The 22,867-nt window shown below is 37.9% G+C and overlaps 1 protein-coding gene across 4 annotated transcripts in view; it reads right to left on the reverse strand.

The window, feature by feature from the left end:
• Nucleotides 1-21,169, reverse strand: part of PUM2 (pumilio RNA binding family member 2) — a 106,495-nt gene extending 85,326 nt beyond the window's left edge. For 2 of the 4 annotated variants that reach the window (XM_026655673.2, XM_026655660.2), the window contains exons 1-2: nucleotides 21,152-21,169; nucleotides 14,562-14,946 (exon numbers count right to left, since the gene is read on the reverse strand). In XM_026655673.2, coding sequence (XP_026511458.1) covers nucleotides 14,562-14,946; nucleotides 21,152-21,165 — 399 coding nt within the window. In that variant the 5' untranslated portion in view covers nucleotides 21,166-21,169. Of the gene's footprint in view, nucleotides 1-14,561; nucleotides 14,949-21,151 lie in introns of those variants that run through there. The other 2 variants (XM_026655665.2, XM_026655654.2) reach the window with 2 other exon arrangements.
• Between the last annotated feature and the right edge of the window lie 1,698 nt (nucleotides 21,170-22,867).

A 22,867-nucleotide genomic window follows, 5' to 3' on the forward strand; every position in this document is an offset into this window, starting at 1 on the left:
AAATGAATTTGAAGTAGTTTCCATGTACTCCCCCTGCCAGAGTCCTCCTGCCAGTTTTCATGATTTTACAACTACACACACACTTTTTTAAATGAACAGTTCTCTCCCCTACTGCTGTATATATACAGAAAAACTGGGAAAATATATGTAAAAACTATTTAAACAGAAATGTCATTTCAAAGTCGATAGTGCCCACTTAAGAGAACTATCCAAAACACACACAATTTTCTCTAGCTTTAAGATACTGCACATCACACAATCTGCCTCTAGTTAAGTTAGAGAGAGACAGCATGGCTGACACAGCACACGAAAGCTTGTCTCTTACTAGACAAACTTCTGCTGGTGAGAATGATATTACCTCACCCATCTTGCCTCCCTAATATCCTGGGACTGACACAGCTACTCTAGTTAAGTTAGTCAGTTAGCATCTTGCCACAAATAGGCCACGAGTCAAAACAGAATAATGAGACGTATTGTCTTAGACACTGTGGGCTTGGAAGTAATACAGAAATAAAGTGCCAATTTTTGCTACTCACCATGACAGAGTACTGTGCTATAATAGACAGTTTTGTCTGCTTGATCATTTTAATACCGAATGGAGACTTACAAAAGGATTTAAAACCATATATATTTGAGAAAGTAATTCACTGTGTCTCTTTTGAGACCTAGTTTTCATTATTCTACTTCAAGTTAACTCGTGATTTATTAGCTCTTAATTCATGATCAGTATATCCCAATTTCACCTCAGTCTCCCAGCAATACCAATGCATGCCTCTTCTTCCCTCTTTGTTATTTGTATTACAGTAGCCTCTAGAGGCCCAAATAAAGATTGCGCCCTCATTGTTTTTTTACAGTGCTTAGTACAAACAAACAAAAAACACACACATAGTAAGAGGCAGTCACTGCCCGGAAGATCAGATAGCCATCAGAAGTCTATCCGTGAACAAAACAAAACAAATTATATTTAAGTGTTCTTAAAAAAATCCTCATGGGGGGAAGTGGGCAAAGAATTTTGCAGCACCAAACTATTCCATTACACAAAACAATGTTTTACGCTACTGAAGATACATTTATTCAATTAAAAATCCAAACCAGAATGCTAGTGTGTTTCCAATGACCGTTAGTTCCAGTCAAGTCAGCTCAAGAATTAAGGCTTTACAACACCCACTGAATCTGTGAAGCATTTAAATATGATCATAAATATATTTTTTATTTATGATCATATTTCAATATATACACATACATATGCACAAAGGGAAGACCAGCTACATTATTCAACAGTCCACTGGAAGATTTTGGTCACCTACATTAAACATATGCATTTACCACAAAAGCTCTTTAACCTGGGGGTCAAGAACAGGCACCATGGGGACTGGATGCAACCTCTATACCTTTCCCATACAGCTAAAGGAAAGGCAGGTCCCCACTACATTCTGGTTATATGGGAGGAGGGCCCAAGCATGAAAAAGGTTGAGAACTCTTTCCTTCTCTCAGACATTTTACCATATCTCTATGGCCTCCATGCTATTACTCTGACCCAGAATGGGGCAAAGACTCCCAATCATAATCTCTGCCAACAGCTTTTAAATGATATGGCTACCAAGAACTAGGGAGATAGAACACCAAACTATGGGGCTACTCCTTTTCTTATTAAGCAGCTCTTAACCAGGGCTTTCAGCTTTATGTCCCCTAATTAGCCAGATCATAACACCTGTAGTGAACCTGGTCAGACACTTTTGGCCAGTAAGTACAGCTCTTTGCAGGAGCTGCTGAATCATCGCCCTCTCCAAGCAGTGACTGAAAATATTTTTTCATCTGACCCAGCACATTAATTCACAATTTCTAGACTCCTCTCTCAGGGATGGAAGCTCAGAATACCACTAAACAGTTACATATTCAAGAGGCATTTTATTGGACCATAGTAAACTTTACTTTTGTATGACGGAAGTCAAGATGCCAGTGAGCAGGTGAAAAAATTCTCAAAATTCACCTGCATATGTTTCAAAATTCAAGTTTTACCTTTGGTCCTTCAAGTTTTTACCATCTAAAGAAAAGCTTGAGTAGAACCAGAGAGCTTTTTACTGCAGCACTCTTTAGTCAGCATTCCCGACTATCTTATTTGGAAAAAAATGTCAATGGTATAGTGCGGTGTGGGGTTTTTTTTACTTTTATCTATGGCAAAGGTGAAGACAATGTTTAAAAGGAATTACTATTACCGATTTATTTTATCCTCCAAGGGAGTACTCTTTGGACAATGTACTTGTTTAAAGTTATCTGGAAGATTGTAGGAATTGTATTCTTGCTATGTCTGAATAGGCAGCTGCGAAAGAAAACACTTTTTTTTTTTTTTTTTTAACTTCAATAAGTTTTGACTACCAAAACAGGAAAAAACAGCTTAGCCTTGGACATTAGTCCCTTATTGGCACAGTTCTTCAAAGAAAGTGGAAGAAATTATGACTTCTAGACTAAACAGTGAAAACTTTACTGGTGTTAAACAAGTTGTTGAAAATAAATAGGTAGCTTAGAATTCAAATAGAAGAAATTAAAGTTCATCTGTAGAAAAAAAGAAGTCATTAATGATTAGTATTAACTAATAAAACAATTGTAGAATGGAAGGCTCCAGGGCAAATTCTGCAACTTTTACATTGAGGCACCCTGGATTCAAGAAAATTAGTAAAGGTACTAGTCAACATGAATAAACTGTAGAATTGGGCCACAGTGCAATAGCTCTGCATTAAAGAGAACATTTGCCTATACAAGAACCATCAAAAAAATTAATCTTAGAATTTTAAAAGTTATCTAAAATGGTAAAGAGATGACCCTAAAACAATTAATTTAATTTCTAATTAGAATTTTAGGTAGCAGATTCCCCATTATTCTCAAAAAATCATTTAATCCCTCAAACCCATTTGTCTTTCCAATTATGCTCCATCTTCCTCCTTCCCTTCATCTCTATGATCAATGCTATTTAAAACCATTGCCTTGCATTCCCCTCATCCAATGCTGTCTTTGATACTTTTTAATCTGGCTTCAACTTTCTTCAGTCTACTGCAGGGGTCGGCAACCTTTCAGAAGTGGTGTGCTGAGTCTTCATTTAGTCACTCTAATTTAAGGTTTCACGTGCCAATAATACATTTTAACGTTTTTAGGTCTTGTTCTATAAGTCTATAATATATAACTAAACTATTGTCGAATGTAAAGTAAATAAGGGTTTAAAAATTTTTAAGAAGCTTCAATTAAATTAAAATGTAGAGCCCCCTGGACCAGTGGCCAGGACCCGGGCAGTGTGAGTGCCACTGAAAATCAGCTCGCGTGCCGCCTTCAGCACACGAGCCATAGGTTGCCTACCCCTGGTCTACTGCAACCATGCTCACCAAGGCTCTCTAGAACCGTTCATGGACAAATTTCTGGGCCCCTTTTCTCCATTGTTTTTAATGGGAACTGTGCTAGACTGAATTTAATCCAGAAAATTAAATCTAGTTCTTCCATATGACACAGCTGAGTGTTCCAGATTCTTGATTAGTATATTTTCATACAATGAAAAAGTAACAGTGACTGAAAATTACTAGGCACTACATAAGCACATAAAGAAATGGTTCCTGTCCCAAAGAGCCTATAGTCTAAGTTTGAGAGGTGATAACCACTGAATACAACAAACAGGCCAGGAAGCACAAGATAACAATTAGACTAGTAATCAGCATGAAAAGCACTGGTCAAAGCACACCTGACAAATGTTTTTGTAGGAAACATGGCAGAGGACAGTTTTAAGGACAGTGAGGTGGCTTTGCAGATGTGTGCATGCCTCCCAGGCATGAGGAATGACATGTGAGAAACCACCAAGATGATTGTCTGCAAATTTAACAAATTGGCAACAAAGGCTAGAATCAATGGCAGAGAAGAGACAGGGATCAAGACCTTCCTGGTATTTAAAAGATGATAAGTAGAGCAGGGATAGGTCATGAAGGGCTTTGAAAGAAAAAACAAGTAGTTTGTGTATGATGTGGTGAAGGATGAGCCAGTGGAGGAATGCAAAGAGAGACGGCTGATGTGACTGAGGTGATGATTAAGAAAAATTATCTTTGACAAATGCTCATGTGCGTAAAATAGTATTTGATTAAGGTAATAGCTAATATACTTAGTCTTCCATCAGGCATCTCATTCAGCACTGCATGACATTTTGATTAAAAATTAGAACAGTGCAAAGTTATCATGACACACATTATATGGATTAAAAACTGACTAACTGTAAATGTGGAATCATCATCAAGCAGGTGTATTTTCTAGCAGGGTCCACCGGGATTGGTTCTTGGCCCTATGCTATTTAACATTTGTATCAATGACCTGGCAGAAAATATAAAATCATCACCGGTAATGTTTGCAGTTATAGTCAGCTGGGGATTTTACCATTCAACTTGATGGGAGTACTGATATTTCAAATTGTGGAAAACGACTTTATGGACGATTTGCTGTGCTGTCTGACTTTACCAACAAATACAACAGGAGCACAGATATTCAAAGCACTGCATGACTCCATAGTTGGAAAATACAAATTGGACTGGGCTAATTGCAAAGGAATTACAAGTGATGGTGCAGCAAATAGGACAGGTAGAAACAGAGTTGTGAAAAAAAATATCAGAGGCAGCTGGTAATGATGTTTGGAATCACTGTTTCATTGACCACAAAGCTTTGGCATCCAAGAGTATTTCCCTGATATTATGGTAGTAGTAAAGGAAGTAGTGAAAATTGTTAATTTAATTAAAGGAAGCTTCCTGAAGAGCAGGCATTTTAAACATTATGCTCAAAAATAGGAGCGGAGCATACTCATTTACTGTTTCACACCGAAGAACGGTGACTGTCATGGGGCAGGGTGCTTACAAGGGTGTACAAACTCCTCTACCAGAAAAATGTGACTCAGATTCCTGAAACAGTCTAACATGGCAAATTTGTTTGACGATGACAGTCGGTTAATAAAGTTGTCATCTCTAGCTGACTTTTTTCAATTTTAAAAAAACTGAATTCGAAGTTACAAGGAAGAGGCAATGATTTGTTTAGACACTGAACAGATACAAACATTCTAAAAGTCTTTAGCACTGTGGCAAGCACAACTGAAAAGTAATCATCCGAGCTACTACATATTACCAACACTGTTACAACACGCTGAGCAGAACAGCATCAATGAAGAAAAAGTGAATGAAATGAAAAAAGTGTCATACAGTTACATCTCGCTGCTCTGACAATTTTAGTCGCTACTTCCCTGCAGATAGGTTTGAAAATTTGAAGGAAAAGAATTGGGTGAAAAATTCTTTTGCTTTCGAAAATCTGAGTCAATAATGGAACAAAACTTGATACCTGAACAAGAAAAAGAGCTACTACAATTCACCTGTGATAGCACATTCAAAACACGTCACAAGTCATTACATTTGTCATTGTTTTGGATAAGTGTTTTCAAAGAATATTAAAACAAAAACAAAAGAAAAAAACCAACTCAACAATGCACTTGACATGTGGGTAGCGCGTTCATCTTGTGATCCAGATTGGAACAAGATCATGAACAACGGGCAGGCAGGCCTACCCATCACATTAAGCAAGTGAAACTCAATCTGATTGTCTTTTTTTACTGTATTTAAAAATGTTTTACAAGTAATATCGATGTCTAATTTTAGTTATTACTTGAAGTGAAGTGGTTAAGGCTAGCATGTATTGCCCTCAGGTGGATAAAAAAAAAAAATCAGTGATTTTTTATTTAAATCGGATTTTTTGATAAAATGCCTTTTGAGGAAAAAACGTATCTGAAGATAGTTTTAAGATATAAAGTATCTTAATCAAAACTATCTTATCATGGAATAGGGATTATAAATTCCAATTCTATAGTACGAGAATATATATTCATGTAATGTTTTAGAAAAGTTTTGTAAACGAGTTCCAATAGTTCATGAATTAGGGACCCAATCTTGTGGGGTTCCAGGGGCTTCTGTATAGATAATTTAGGTTAATCTTTCTAGCTACTCAATGAGACTCAGTGCTCAGTCTAGAAGATACTATCAGAGATGCATAGTTTTGCAGTTTTCAAACTGTGGATTTGTGTCTCCAGAGATAACATGCTTGTTAACAGCAAAAATGTTTTTAAATAAATAATATAGAGAGGTGAGAAATAACAGACAATGGGACAAGCACTATCTCCAGCTCATTTTTTTGCAAATATTCAGTACCAGGGTCAAACCTTAACTGCTGAAGAAGAGGAGTCGGCTATGACATGGACATCCAGCAATCATCCCTCCATAATGCCAACTATAATAAACTTTGGAACTAAGGGTGAACCATTCAAGAAATATATGTTTGCTAATGATGTTTTAAGAAAGTCACACCAGTGAACTGGTGGAAGTCACTTAAGCACTTGGATTCAGAGACTATAAAAGTGATAGTCTCACTTTTAACAGCAGTAGCTTCTTCTGCCAGTGTAGAAAGAATATTTTCTTCCTTTGGACTAATTCATTCCAAATTGAAAAAGCAGGAAAGCTTGTTTTTCTTTTCCAGATTATGAACAAACAGGAAAATGAAGGTGAAGACGACTGAGTTAGCTGCAGTAACCAATATTTTAAGTGGTTCTCATGTTGACCTGGCTGACATGGTCGATTTAATTTTTGTTTTTTAAATATTTCATTTAACTTTTTAGTTAAAAACAATTTTAACAAAAACAAACCTGATTTAAAAAAAACTTGAATATTTAACTAAATTCAAAAATTCATATGCTTGTTTTGTTAAAATATTATATGTTTGTTGTTGAAGAAAAAAATCCAGAATATATAACGTAGTTTTAGTTAAATAAAACAATTTAAATGTCTGTCTGGTGATGTTCTCCTCCTAATATAGCATGGCAAGAAAATCCTCCAAATATTAATGATTAACCTTCTGAATTGGAGAAATTTATGAAGTAATTGGGAGGTGAACTATCTGTTTTAATTATCTTTGGTAAATGAAATAACCAAACAACCATTCATTTTCTGAAATAGCTGTAAAACTAATCTGAAAAGTTTTCAGAATAAATCACTTTAAAAATGTGTAGTGCGTACCTTCTAAAAATGAAACCTACATCTATCTCTGAGTTGTGAAGAATATGTATTAAGGTTATAACAACCAACAAGAATGCACTTTTATGTAGAAATCCATGATTGAATCGAGTCTTCTTGACTAGTGATTGAAATCAATTTGATTTCTATAAAATCCACCCTGTCAAAAGGCAAGTAAAATATTTTGAATGTAATGAAACCTATCATTAACCTAACAAAAAATGTAATTAAAAATCAGTTCTTAAAATTCTTAGCTAGATTCCCCAAGAACATTTTTTTAAGTAAGGCATCTATACAATTGGAAGAACAAATGACTATAAAGTTCTCCTCCCACTGAAACTACAGGAAACTGATTATGTGGGAAATATTCACCTGAGCTAAATGGCTAATTCCAACTCAATGCTCCAAAAGAAGGTGAAACTCCTGTACAGTTCAGTGTGAGAAAATTCCTTCCCAATCTCAAATTTGGCAAATGTGTTAGCTCAAACATGCTGTGCAAGAAAAATCCATATTTAAGCATGCAATATTATTTAAAACCCAAGATATCACGATTGTCCGTTTATTCTTGGTGTAAAGAATTCCAAATATTTTTGTCTAAGAAAGTGCTTCAACGTATGTAATCTAAACTGCTGATTCTATTGTTGCTAATATTTCAATTTCTAATAATGCATGTGTTTCCCCATACTTGTATAGTTGAAACAAAGTCTTATTGAAGTTTTTGTGATCCCTTTTACGTACATACATACTGCAATAGATGACTAGCAACTTCTCCTCCATCTTGTACACAAAATAAGCTTTTCAACCTGTCATGATAACTAAGACTCTGTCCTACTTTTGATAAATTCATGTAGTAGTTGCTGCTCTCTATACCTTCTCGTAAATTCTAATAGAAGTAAGATGCCCAAAATGAGATGGGTTACTCCAACTGGCACCTCACTAAGGCTTTGTGTAATGGTGTAATCATTTACATTCTCTTGTTGACAATACTACTATTTATTATAAGTATACTGAGGCTTCTGGTAGTCTTTACTGTAACTGAAGTATTTCCTTGGCATTCTTCCACCAAAATTCACTAATGTCTGCTTTGTCTAAGCTCTGTGAAGATCTTGAGACTTCTGAAAAGACCATGTGTGATAACTGAAGTGGGGGGGGGGGGGGGGAAAGAGAGAGAGACTCCCTTATGGACACCCAGCCAGCCAGTTAGCTGTAAAATCCCTCTTGGTGTCTGTTCTCTGCTTGCTTTACCTGTAAAGGGTTAACAAGCCCACAGGTAAAAGAAAAGGAGTGGGCACCTGACCAAAAGAGCCAATGGGAAGGCTAGAACTTTTTTAAATGGGAAAAACTTTCCTTTTGTCTGTGGTTGTTCTTGGGGCTGCAGGGATGGAGCAGAAATGCTGTGTAAGGTTTGAACCAGGTATGAAAAAGTATTTTCCATACCTAGAAGGAATAATTTGGATAGGGAATGTTTAGACACTATCAGGTTTATTTCTTATTTTGGATTGTGGAGCTCCTCTGTGCTAACTTCTGATGCTTTTGTTTACTTGTAACCTTTAAGCTGACCCCCCGAGAAAGCTAGTTTGGGTGCTTAATTTTTGGAATTGCTCTTTTAAAAACTAGTAAATGCCCAAGTTCCAGATGTATTTTCTCTCTTTTTGTTTTAATAACATTTACTTTTTTTAAGAACCGGACTGGATTTTTGGTGTCCTAAGAAGTTTGTGTATGTTGTTTGATTAGTTGATAGCCACAGCTAATCTCCTTTGTTTTCTTTCTCAGCTCTTCCCCAGAGGGGGGAGGGTGAAAGGGCTTGAGGGTACCCCACAGGGAAGAATTCCCAAGTGCTCTCTCCTGGGCTCAAAGGGGCTTTTTTGCATTTGGGTGGTGGCAGCATTTACCAAGCCAAGGTCAGAGAGAAGCTGTAACCTTGGGAGTTTAATACAAGCCTGGAGTGGCAAGTATTATTTTTTAAAATCCTTGCGGGCCCCCACTTCCTGCACTTGGAGTGCCAGAGTGGGGATTCAGCCTTGACACCATGTGTCTCTAAACTTTCACAGAGTCACTCACTTCTCAGGTCCTAGAGGATTCTCCACTAAACATAGAGAATTGATATAAGTTAATGGTGACCACTAATTTACTCTTAAAAATCCCTGTGGAGCTGATGAAGGGATGATGCCAGAGGGTAGGTGTCCTCCCCCCACTGCTGACCCACCCTCTCTTGCTCTACAGTCTTTTTCAGAGTTGGGAAAAACAGACATTGCTGTACAAGATCAGACCAGTGGTCCATACAGTCCAATAGATCTTCTATAATGACACAACCAGAATTTAACACAAGTCTAAGTGAAGGTGTACTATCAACTAATATAAATGGCATAATATTTTCAGTAAAGTTTTTTATGCAATGCGTTTTACTTTTCTTTTCACTGCCATTACAAAACTGAGCTGACCACAATATCAAAGTCTTTTGCCAGAATGGTTAGTTTAGAACCCAATAATACATATAATTCAAATTATTTGTTCCAAAGCATGTTATTTTACACTTGTCAAGGAATTTTCATCTACAGTTGTGCTCCCCATTCACCTAACTTTATTCTGTCTTCTCTGAAGTTCCTCTCTTGTCAAGTCTTAATTGAAATAACTATGCCATCTGTAAGTTTTTCCACCTCACTGTTCACACTGCTTTCCAGATCTTTAGTACATTAAACATCAGCCCTACTATGGAACACTAGGGTACTTTTTGTCATGTTAGAAATTGATCCTTTATTCCTACTATTTATTTCTAACTTTTGAGTTGCTTCCAATCCACTAAAGTTTTTAAGTAGTCAGGGGGTGAGATGTAGTTTCCTTAGTAATCTCTTATAAGGAATTTTGACAAAGAGGCATAACTACAGTTGTTCTTTATCCACTATTTGTTTGACAAACTCAAAGAATTTTAGTAAATTAAAACCAATTTTCCTTTAGAAAAGATGTATTGATTGATTTGTCCCTACTGTCTCATGCTCACCTGTTTTATAATTCTATTTTAAAATTATAATTACAATCAAATTTTTTGCTACTGAAGTAAGCTTCACTAGGTCTGTAATTCCCAGGATTTGCCCATGTGCCTTTTTTTTAGTTTTTTAAAGATATGTACATTTGATATCCTCCAGTACTCTGCAATATTAGCTGATTTTAGTCACAGACTGCATATTTGTATTAGCAGTTCAGCAACTTCATTCTCAAATTCATTCAGAATACATGGGAAAAATACCATACAGTCAAGGTGACTTGTTGCTCTTTAATCAATTTATTCCAGTGTCTCCTTTTCTGACTCAGTCACTAACAATGCTATCTTTATTGTCTGAAAATCAGTAAGTCCAGTATGGGTGACCCACTAATATTCTATGGGTGAAGAATGATGTGAAAATGTTAGCTTTTCTGCAAGGTCCTTGATCTCCATAATTGTCCCTCAACTCACCAGTCCTCTTGCAATGTTCTTACTTCTAGTATTCAGAAAGTTCTTGATATTTGCTTTGTGTCTGACTAGACTGGACGTCTAAGATAGTGAATGCCAGTGATAATAAGGTAGGATCAGAGTCTAAAATAAGGAAAGAACAAGTCAAAAAATTACTTAGATGTCTTCATATCACCAGGGCCTGATGAAATGCATCCTAGAATACTCAGGAAGTTGACTGAGGAAATATCTGAGCCATTAGCAATTATCTTTGAAAAGTCATGGAAGACAGGAGACATTCCAGAAGACTGGAAAAGTGCAAATATAGTGCCCATCTATAAAAAGGGAAATAAGGACAGCCCGGGGAATTACAGACCAGTCAGCTTAACTTCTGTACCCAGAAAGATAATGGAGCAAATAATTAAGCAATCAATTTGCAAACACCTAAAAGATAATAAGGTGATAAATAACAGTCAGCATGGATTTGTCAAGAACAAATGTCAAACCAACCTGACAGCTTTATTTGACAGGGTAACAAGCCTTGTGGAAAGGGAGGAAGTGGCAGATGTGGTATATCTTGACTTTAGTAAGGCTTTTGATACTGTCTTTCATGACCTTCTCATAAAAAAAACTAGGGAAATGCAACCTAGATGGAGCTACTAGAAGGTGGGTGCATAACTGGTTGGAAAATCATTCCCAGAGAGTAGTTATCAGTGGTTCACAGTCATGCTGGAAAGGCATAATGAGTGGGGTCCCGCAGGGATCGGTTCTGGGTCCGGTTCTGTTCAGTATCTTCATCAATGATTTAGATAATGACATAGAGAGTACACTTATAAAGTCTGCGGAGGATACCAAGGTGGGAGGGGTTGCAAGTGCTTTGGAGGATAGGATTAAAATTCAAAATGATCTGGAGAAATGGTCTGAAGTAAAAAGAGGATGAAATTCAATAAGGACAAATGCAAAGTACTCCACTTAGGAAGGAACAATCAGTTGCACTCATACAAAATGGGAAATGACTGCCTAGGAAGGAATACTGCAGAAAGGGATCTGGGGGTCATAGTGGATCACAAGCTAAATATAAGTCAACAGTGTAACCCTGTTGCAAAAAAAAAAAAGCAAACATCATTCAGGGATGTATTAGCAGGAGTATTGTAAGCAAGACAAGAAGTAATTCTTCCGCTCTACTCCATGCTGATTAGGCCATAACTAGAGTATTGTGTCCAGTTCTGGGCGCCACATTTCAGGAAAGATGAGGACAAATTGGAGAAAGTCCAGAGAAGAGCAACAAAAATTATTAGAGGTCTAGCAAACATGACCTATGAGGGAAGATTGATTGTTACAAGGAAGAGGGAGAAAAATTGTTCTTCTTAACTTTCGAAGATAGGACAAGAAGCAATGGGCTTAAATTGCAGCAAGGGTGATTTAGGTTGGACATTAGGAAAAACTTCCTGTCAGAGTGGTTAAGCACTGGAATAAATTGCCTAGGAAGGTTGTGGAATCTCCATCATTGGGGATTTTTAAGAGCAGGTTGGACAAACACCTGTCAGGGATGGTCTAAATTAGGGGTTTTCAAACTGGGGGTCAGGACCCCTCAGGGGGTCGCAAGGTTATTACATAGGGGGTTGCAAGCTGTCGGCCTCCACTCCAAACCCCGCTTTGCCTCCAGCATTTATAATGGTGTTAAATATATTAAAAAGTGTTTTTAATGTATAAGGGGAGACGCACTCAGAGGCTTGCTTTGTGAAAGAGGTCACCAGTACAAAAGTCTGAGAACCCCTAGTCTAGATAATACTTAGTCCTGCCTTAAGTGCAGGAGACTGGACTAGATGACCGCTCGAGGTCCCTTCCAGTTCTATGATTCTATGAAAATTTCTCCCAAGTTTGCTAGTTTCCATTTTGTATTTTACCTGTAATAGTTTGTGCTCCTTTCTACTGGCTTCACTTGAGCTGGGTTTCCACTTTCTGCAACTTGAACCTTACCGTTTTTATCCATACTGCTTATTTTCTTTCCTTCCTGCTTCTTTTTTTATTTAGGCATATTCATACATTCTGTGACTCAGCTACAGTATGCTTAAGTAATCCATACTGAACCTAAGGATTTTAATTTCCTCATTTTGGATTTCAGTCATTTTTACTAACATCATTTCTATGCAGTCCTTCTTTCCAAACATGTCAAAACATCCACCCCTTTCATCTCTCACACAAACGTGCTGATTTTTCCTAACCTATGCATGTAGAAAGGAATGGTAATTAAATACTTTCAAAGTCTGCATATTTTAGCTTTTAGATGTACCAGGTCTGTTGGAACCTCACTCTGAGTGCTGGCTCTTTACAAGATGGTAAATATGAATGTAATTCCTGTCTTCACATACCCACCCCAAAAGCAGCTGTTCTGTGTGCATTGTGGCCCACAAAGAACACACTGCAACTTTTAAGGCATACAGAACAGCACTAGGGAAGTCTACTGATCTGTTCTTTCATGGCAATTTCCTATTTTTCTAGACTATCAAAGAAGGAAAACAGTGAAAATGGCAGAACACAAAAGGAGATATTGCTCAGTTATATAGGTTAGAAAAGTATTACTGCTCCCAAGCAATTAAAAGTGAATAAGTAAAATAAACTTCCCCTTTATGGCTCTTTATGATTCATAAAACAAAATATTTTCAAGAATTGGGGTTTTTTGGAGCTCTTTTTAAAACACATTAGGTATAGAATGTTTACATTTACCGTTCTTTCCTGGATGAGCGTGGCAATACTCTGAAGAACTAGTGTTATTACACAAAGCTAATCTGAGCTGCATCTCTCTCTGCTCCTCGGATGGGGGAGAAGATATGCCAATTCTTACTTGTTTAAGAATAGCTTAATACATAAATACACACACACAGACTGTATCACCTTGCAAAACTGTAATAAAATTCAGTCAGCCTAGGCACACAATCTAGTTGCCCACCCTTTACCACAAAGCCAAAGATGATGGGGAAAAAGCTATTATGTTATCACACATTCAAAATAATTACTTGCCTCAAGTGGGCAAATAGAATATTGCGAGAGACTTGATTTATATTTTAGTAATATATTAAATATAATATTTTATACAATACAAAGAAGCAGGTACTGACAAGAGTGGTTTTGCTGTGCAATTAATATTACAGGAAAGAGAAAGGAGGGAGAATAAAAACAAAACCAAGAAATAAAATGAAAAGAGAAATTAAGGTAAAGAAGAAGAGCAAATGGATGAGAACAATAAAGATAACCGAACTTTTAGGTTGGTAAAAATTTTTGTTTTATTCATTTTCCTACATTTTACTGCATTTCCTTGGAACATATCCCACAACCCTGGGGTTTGGGAAGATAAAGAAATTGCCAGTGAACCTTTTAACTTGCCGAACTCAGGTTCATAGAAAAGAACATTTTGTTTTCTGAATTTCAAGAGTAAATGTTTAACGAGAGAAATTAGAAAGCTGTAGCAGTTACACATTTGGAGGTAGGTGTCTGCTATTTGAAGCTTTGTGGGTAACTACATTTCATTATCTACAAAAGAATCAGGTAGTAACCTATTGTATAATGTTAAGTTTAAACAAGAGGTACCCCTTGTTTAGTTCTACTACTTACGTGTTTATAGTGTTGATAATACAAGTTTTTACCTGCAAGTGTAACAAGTAAGATTGTGTGCAAGAGCCATGTTACTTTTCATTAGGTCTGTTATAATTTGGTCTTTTATCAAACTAAAACAGTTGGCTACCATCTGATTTCAGATCTAACGAGTGATACTTGTTAGTGTTCCTGGAAAAAAACTAGACACATACTTTGAAAAGTAATGCTTATTTACTTTAACCAAACAACTTTTTAATGAACACTTAAAGTATTACAATAGAATAATTAAACTGATATATGTTTAACTGCTCAAACAAAGAACTGAATGGTTTACATTATGGAAAACTATATGCTTTGAAGCTATAATTGATACAGAAAGACACGCTTAACCCACGTATAGCTTTCTGAAAGATTTGGATATAAGAAAAAACATAAGAAGTTTTTGAATGAAAAAAAAAAAAAAAGCTACCTACCGAATGATCTACATGAATGCTATCTCCTGTGGGCCAGCGATGTTTGCTGGAGTAGCCACTCAGCTGCTCACCAGCCTGCCTCTGGAAGAAATATCCAACTGTGGCATCATCCTGAGACCGTCCACTGAGGGGTACCTGGACATTGAAAGCACCTGACACTGCAGCTGTAGGGATGGTGTGAGGATTGTTTCCACCTGAACTGGGCCCTGAAGTTCCAGGCCCTGGCCCTGCTGTTGCTCCACCTACTGTTCCAGCTGGGGCAACCCCTATTCCAACCCCACTGGCTTCCTGACCAATGTTCGCATGCATCATTCCTCTGGTCTCCTGCCAGGCCACTTCATTCATGCCTAGGAGGACACATGGAATGCTCATTCCACGTAGAAACCTAAAAAGAAAAAGTCTTGATAACATAAAAGGCTTTCCAATGAATGTCTTTAAATATGCAGTTCTTATAATTAGGATTTCAAAAAAAATCCAGACTATATAAGAACAGTGTTCTCTGTTAAAGATGTTGGCTTAAGCTTTTTCTATTTAATTAATTTAAAGTACTGTTATTGACCTAAGATGGCAGGGTTGTCTGAGACAATACATAGTATGGAACCAAACATACTAATGTAACTATCCTTGATCAAAATATAATTTCAGATCTTGAACTTAGTGACTTTTTTTTAACAATATCAATTGACACGTACATTCCTTCATATTAGGTCCTACAACTTCTGCTACCAACTTTGTTTTTCATAGCCTACAGGCACTTTCACCTAAGTAGTATGGAAGGCTAACTCCTAAATATCAATGCAGATATGTCACAAGTGAAAAATGTTCAGTGTTGTTCTGGTTGTGCAATATTTTAATATCAAATTTCATATTAAAAACACCTATGACCAAACTGGTAGTATATTTTGACCTTCCACTGACCACAATTTTAATCTGAACCTGAAATCTTTCATCAGTCTGCCAACTGTCTTTTTGGCTTGAAATAAGTGTAACTGACAATCACACACTTATTGATAAAAGACTGAAAATACTCATGATGAAGTGGACAAAGTAGAAATCACAAATTCCAAAAAATGCATGATCACGTTGCCCCTTCAGAGATTTTGGCAATAAAAACCACAGGAGAGTCCATTCTTAATCTGGTAGAATGGATTCTCCTATGTTTTTATTGCCAAAATCTCTGATGGGGGCAACGTGATCATGCATTTTTTTGACTTTGTGATTTCTACTTTGTCCATTTCATCAGGTGTATTGTCAATCTTACAGCAATAAGTGACATGAAATTCAGAGAGACCAGGAGCAGTACACAGACATAAGACAAAAATATCCTACAAAGTAATAATTTATGGCACCTGCAAAAATGGACAGAGTTATTTTTGTTTTAAAGTACAGTCTGGAAACTTTACAATAAGTTTCATACCTTCCGTAATCACTTAAGAGGAACAGTATAAAACCTGAATGGAAAAAACTCATATGCAGAAAGCTCCTCACCCAGAATGGAGTTTCTAAGCGTAAAATGGTGTACAATAAGAGATCATGATCCCTTCTAATTCCTCTGTACATAAATATATTTTATTTCCAGTGTTAACACCTCGTCCATGTACAATCATCATCATAAAAAAAAATGATACCATACTGTGGAATTGAGGTTTTTGCTATAACTCTGAATATGCATTGTTTTATCGGCATTGTTGGACAAAATGCTACTTAGATGTAGTTTTATTATTACAACAATATCTGTTTACTTCACTGAAATGGCATTCCACAAACATGGTATGAATTCTGTGACTTCTTCAAACTCAACAGTATGACAAACCCCTCAATGCAATATTCACAGAACAAAGAATTTCGCAATATATACTATACTGGAAAGGTAATCATGCATTAACAATAGTATGCCTAAAAATTATGAATGTGATATAAAATGTGTAAGTTTTATTTTTCTTAACGAACATTCACAAAATTCATTTCAAGTGGCTCTGTGCTAAAATGTATACTGTGAAAATTTAATATTTGCATAATATGGCTCCAAGAAACTAAATACACATGCATAGTAGCCTCTCTTTGAACCTCAGTATCACTTTTTTCCCTTTTAAAAAACTAGCAGGCTTTAGTCCACTTTATATATAAATAGTATACAAAACTTTAAAGCAAGTAACCAAATTAAAAAAAGTAGTTTGGTACACTTATAACTGAAAAATTTATGCTCATATCAATGTTGAGTGAGCAAGCTCACATTTAATAAGTAGTTTCTGGACTGAGATTTTCTATGTCAACCTTTACCATCTCCTTGTTCCCCTCTCCCCACACAAAGAGAAAAATCAAAGATTTATGACACATGTAAGCCCATAGAGAGTTACAATGGGAACACAAAGCCAGTCAGTGCAGTAATTTGTATCTGTCCATTTCTTCAATACCTTCTCTAGCACTGGCTAAGTGAGAAGTAATTTACCTTTACCAGAACTGGTCAAATTGTAGACGTACAGTTAGGCCTTGATTTACACAGTGGTTACATTCTTGAAAAAACACTGTGCAAATAGAAAATTGCTTTAAAAGATACCAAGGGTCTATGGGAAATAAGGGTTTAGGTTCCAGGCTGACAAGATGACCTCCCTAATTTATCCAATACAGGTTTTAAAATTAATTTTTTTTAATTAAATTGCTATTAACCTTTACTGATGTTAAGGATGAACTTGATATGATGATAATGCTGATGTCGTTGAAGTCAGAACGCCAAGGGTTCATCTGGGGAGGCCAGGGAGTGTGGAGCAGTAGCGTAGCCAGGTCAGGACACTTGGGTGGGAGGACATGACGGGAGCGGGGAAGCAAGAGTGCCGGGTGTAGTGGGGTAAGCCCCCGCGCCCCGACACTGTTCCCCAGCAGGAGCACTGGGTGAGTGGGGTAAGCCCCTGCGCCCCAACCCCATTCACCGGCAGAAGCGCTGGGCGGAGCTAGGCGAGCCTCTGACCCCGCTTCCCGGCAGGAGTGTCAGGTGGAGCAGGGGAAGCCCCTGCACCCCGATCCCACTCCCCAGGGCCACCCCTGGGATTGCCAGTGCCCTAGACAGAGTGTCTATCGCCCCCCGCAAGACCAGCTGGAGGAGGTGAGGGGAGGCAGCCTCCCCTCCCCCACCCCCATCATTGCCCACACAGCGGAAGTCGAGGCCCACCCAAGTGTCCCGTCCTGGCTACGCCATTGACCTGCGCATCTTGGTGACAGCGCCTCATGGTATAAAAGTGAATCCATACCATGTACAAAAATAAAGGGTCACAATTAATTGATTGTGCATAACTGAAATTGTGCAAAAAAAATACTGTGTAAATCGAGGCCCGACTGTACAGGCCTCGATTTACATGGGGTTTTTTTTGCAGTTTCAGTTATGCACGGTCAATTAGCTGTGACCCCATCCCTCCTGCCTTCCCTCCCACGTCACACCCACCCACCCACACGTCCTGGCTATGCCACTGCTCCACACTCCCTGGCCTCCCCAGACACCCCAGATGAACCCTCGGAGTTCTGATTTCAACAACATCAGCATTATCATCATATCAAGTTCATCCTTAACATCAGTCAAGGTTAATAGCAAGTTTAAATTTCATTAATTTTTTTTTTAATTTAAAACCTGTATTGGATAAAGTATGGAGGTCATCTTGTGAGCCTGGAACCTAAACCCTTATTTCCCATAGACCCTTGGTATCTTTTGAAGTGATTTCTATTTGCACCGTGTTTTTTCAAGAATGTAACCACCGTGTAAATTGAGGCCCGACTGTATTTGGAAATATTTGATGAAATTGTCAAAATTTTCAACAGATTACCAACTCCAATTTGTAAGGAAAAATCACAGTCTCATATATGTTGATTAAAATATATCTGTGCTACAATATGTGATATTAATATGACCATCTATATTTAGGGCCCTACCAAATTCACAGCGCATTTTGGTCAATTTCACAGTCATAGGATTTTAAAAATCCTAAATTTCATGATTTCAGCTATTTAAATCTGAAATGTCACTGTGTTGTAATTGTAGGGGCCTGACCCAAAAAGGAGTTGTGGGGGGGGTTTGCAAGGTTATTGTGTGTGTGTGTGGGGGGGGGGGGTTTGTGGTACTGCTACCCTTATTTCTGCTCTGCTGCAGGCAGTGATGCTGCCTTCAGAGCTGGGCAGCTAGAGAGCAGCGACTGCTGGCTGGGAGCCCAGCTTTGAAGGCAGAGCCGCCACCAGCAGTAGCGCAGAAGTAAGGAAGGCACGGTATGGTACTGCCACCCTTACTTCTGCACTGCTGCCTGCAGAGCTGGTTCCTCAGTCAGCAGCTGCCACTCTCCGGCCGCTCAGCTCTGAAGGTAGCAGCGCAGAAGTAGGGGTGGCAATACCGCAACCCCCTCTAAAATAACCTTGTGATACCCCTGCAACTCCCTTTTGGGTCAGGACCCCCAATTTGAGAAATGCTGGTCTCCCCCATTAAATCTGTACAGTAGAGGGTAAGAGCACACAGAAGACCAGACTTCACGGGAGGCAACCAGATTTCATGGTCTGCGACACAGTTTTCATGGCCGTCAATTTGGTAGGACCCTATCTATATTGTGTCCAAGTCACAATATTTTGTTTTGGATGTATTCTTGCAAATTCTATTTGATAAGAGTCCTGCACATATCTATGGATTCAATAATTTTGCAGCTGCTGCATTTCAGAGAGCTTTATATTCCTCTCTCAACACCCAGGATGGTCATCTCATAACTTTCACAGGACCATGTCTCCAACATGTACATATTAGCTCTCCAAGAGCCACTTCCAGAATGGATAATTCATCGGGGCCTAAATATCAACTGATAGATAACAAAATGGACACCTTAATTATACTTCTACAGATAAGACCTGGTTTTGATTCATCAACTAGATATTCTCACACTCCAGACTGAGAAATACTGCCAACTGATCTAGAAGTATGGTAATACTGACAAATTCTGAAGGGGACATAAAAAAGGCCCCCTGTAAAATAAAAAAGTCTCAAGCTATTAGCAGAAAGGAAAGATTTTATACATACCTATTCGGAATCAGAGAACCTGAGTATACTTTATGTGATCTGAAGGTATTTTTTATAAACATACAGCTGCATAGTATTTCTACTATATTACCAGGAAGTGCCTTGAAACATTGTTATTAAAGGCACTATGCAAACTTAACTTGATGTTACAGGAGGAGAAAACAAGACTTTCAGTGATGGACTTCTTATTCCATTTCACAGAGCTTGGGTATTGGCTTAGTGACAATGCTGGAACTGTTCCATTGTGTGGAGTAAGCAAGAAAATAGTTGTGTTATGGGTGGAAAAACTTCACCCTGGATGAGGGAAGCATTTTTCAACTACATTTTTTTTTTTTTTTTTTTTTTAAGAGAACAGAAGCAGAAAGAGCAACTAATATATCTCATGCCTATGAACACAGCTTATACAACCCAACTAGTATCTATATGACCTATCCATCACACTTTCTTATATGGTCACTTTAGCAGTTTTCATTTAGAAATGAAAGGTCTGTTTTCTTCCCCTAAGAAAATATAAGTGCCAATATCTTTGTTACATTTAAAAAGTGATATTGCAGACTTCCTCACCACCTCATGCCTCAGCATTAACACCAAGAATAATATTTAGGAATTTTTACTGCAATCGAGAATGACACTCTACATAATCCTGTACACCAGAAAGAAGGCATCAATGTATGTGAATAGGAATAATGAAAGTTAACCATTGCCCATCTAACAACTTATGTTCTTAAGAATGGCCATACGGGGTCAGACCAATGGTTCACCTATAGCCCAGTATCCTGTCTTCCGACAGTGGCCAGTGCCAGACACTTCAGAGGAAACGAACAGAACAAGGAAATTATCAAGTGAACCATCCCATGTCATCCAGTCCCAGCTTTTGGGATCTCTTAACATTTCAGAAACAACCGTATAAAGCAGAGACTTGAGTTCTCAAGATAAAGCATTTTAGAAAGTTCTGTACACACATTATTAGTACACACATACATGCACACCTAGACAAGGGGAAAATTGGACAAGAGTAAAACAGGAAAAATGCTACTAAGTTAACTTGAAAACCTGGGAATGAGTCTAACTCCCTGCTAATGCTGTCCCCCAATATGTCCAGAATCTCTCTCGCACAACTAAACAAATGGGAAAGAAGTTACTTATTGTGTAATATACTACAATCAGGCAACAAACACCAATCTTAAATATATATTGCAACCCTACGTTTTCCCCCAGGACAAGGAAAAATGATCTTTTCTCTCTACCAATGAAAATGTATTAGCAATAATAGATTTCACTGCAGTTAACATTTAAGGGAAGTCAATTGTACTCTTCCTGGTCAAACGCCTCCAAATTTTTGCACTACTGATATCCATTGTAATGTCTAACTGTTTCTCACTTTTCATTATTGCAATTGCCTAGCCACCATTCTATTGCTTCCCTTCCCCCCAAAAACAGAAAGAAAAATTATAAAGATTAAAATAGCACATGTATACACATACATGATATTCATGCAATAAATTGAAGAACCATGCGATAAAATTGCATTTACCAAGCACCTCCTTACCTGCGTTTGCCCATTAGGTATCTCCTCTGGGACTACTTCTAACTTTCCAAACCCTTGAGCATTTTCAAGCAGCTGCCAGATGCTTTGTTTAAAAAACAAAACAAATAAAAACTGCCACAGAATTCAATCTTTCCCCATCCTAATTTCCTCACCACCTTCACCTACCACAAAAATATTTGCAATGGTACAATATTCAGTCATGGACCAATGAAAGTTTTAAGATCCAACACCTCTTTATACCATGGCAAAAATGAGAGATCCAGCTTTCCAACAATATGCACAATACCTGTTTCTAAACCCAGGAAGATCCAGAAGTATATAGACATTAAAACCCTCCAGACATCAAAATTAGCAGCACTATGTATATATAAAAAAGGGCATTTTAGGTATCTTTAGAGATTTCAAAAATGTATTTGTTTTCATTTTCCTCTCTCTCCAAGGCCTACATAGTTTGAATCATGATAATTAAAAGAGACCGACTGTTCAGTTGTGACACAAAAAGGACCACAAATAAAATAATTAGGACACACATTTCCAAAAACCATTTGTTAATATGTAACATATAGAGAATGCACAAATGTTTGGTATAAAGGTTTTATGGGCACTCATTTGCAATGATATACAAAACTCATGTATGCCTTTATCACTTGGTAGTAATGACGCATCCCAAACTCACTTGATAAAACCTCTAAACCACACCACCATGTAAAACACAATACATTTTTTAGTGTTTTGATATTTTGCTTGCTTTGTACAGTATGCTTAGTACACCAGATGGGTATAAAATGCTCAACATGTATCACTTTACCTTCACAGAATTAAAGACAGTTTGAAGTGAAGTGCACACAAAACTTCATAGCAACAAAGCCAAAAAATCTCTTGTATAATGACTATTAAAAGATAATTTTTAAAAATAATCAGCAGTAATCAAGTAAAAATTTGATCCGCTCTGCAGGTAGTTGTATTGTGAGAATGGTTATATTTTCCAATAATGTTTTCTCTGATTTTGTGTGTGCAGATAGTGTATTAAAGAAAAAATAAAATCCAACATTTCATTGTGTGGCATCAACTATAAAATGTGCATTTAGCCTTCCTACCTACCCTCACACGTCCCTTAAAAAAAAAAAAAAAAAAAAAAACACAGATATCCTTAGTAACCAGGTGAAATATAACAACCTGTGATATACAGGAGATCAGCCTAAACGATCTAATGGTCCCTTCCGGCCTTAAACTCTACGAAAGCAATGAAAAAAACCTTGTTCACATTTCCAAAACATTTCCTGTGTCTTGATCTCAGTTGTGCCCTTCAGTGAGAACTGCTCTCCCAATTCCTTGCCACCCTTCCCCTCCCCACCACAGATCTGTTTTTCAGGCATGAATTAATCTCTTTTATCTAAATCCCACCACGTTCCTTGGCGTAAACTGCCCACCAAGTCTTTCCTCCCACCTCACCCAAAGCGTAGTAAGCTCCCTCACCAAACGGGTGTGTGTTGTTAGCATTCTTAAGGTGCTTCAAGGGTCACACAGCAGTCCCCCACCACCACCACAACACTCCCCCCACCACACCACACCCCCCCCCCCCCCAACCCCCCCCCCCCCCCCCCTCCCTCCCTCCCCCCCCCCCCCCACACCCCTTCCTTCCTACCCCCCCTTTCCCCAGGCTGCCCCTCCCCCTTACACACCCCCTCTTTGTTCCCCCCACCCACCTCCGCTCCC

The sequence above is a fragment of the Terrapene carolina genome, unplaced genomic scaffold, assembly GCF_002925995.2.
Source record: "Terrapene carolina triunguis isolate 2854851 unplaced genomic scaffold, T_m_triunguis-2.0 Scaffold42, whole genome shotgun sequence".
Taxonomy (NCBI): domain Eukaryota; kingdom Metazoa; phylum Chordata; order Testudines; family Emydidae; genus Terrapene; species Terrapene triunguis.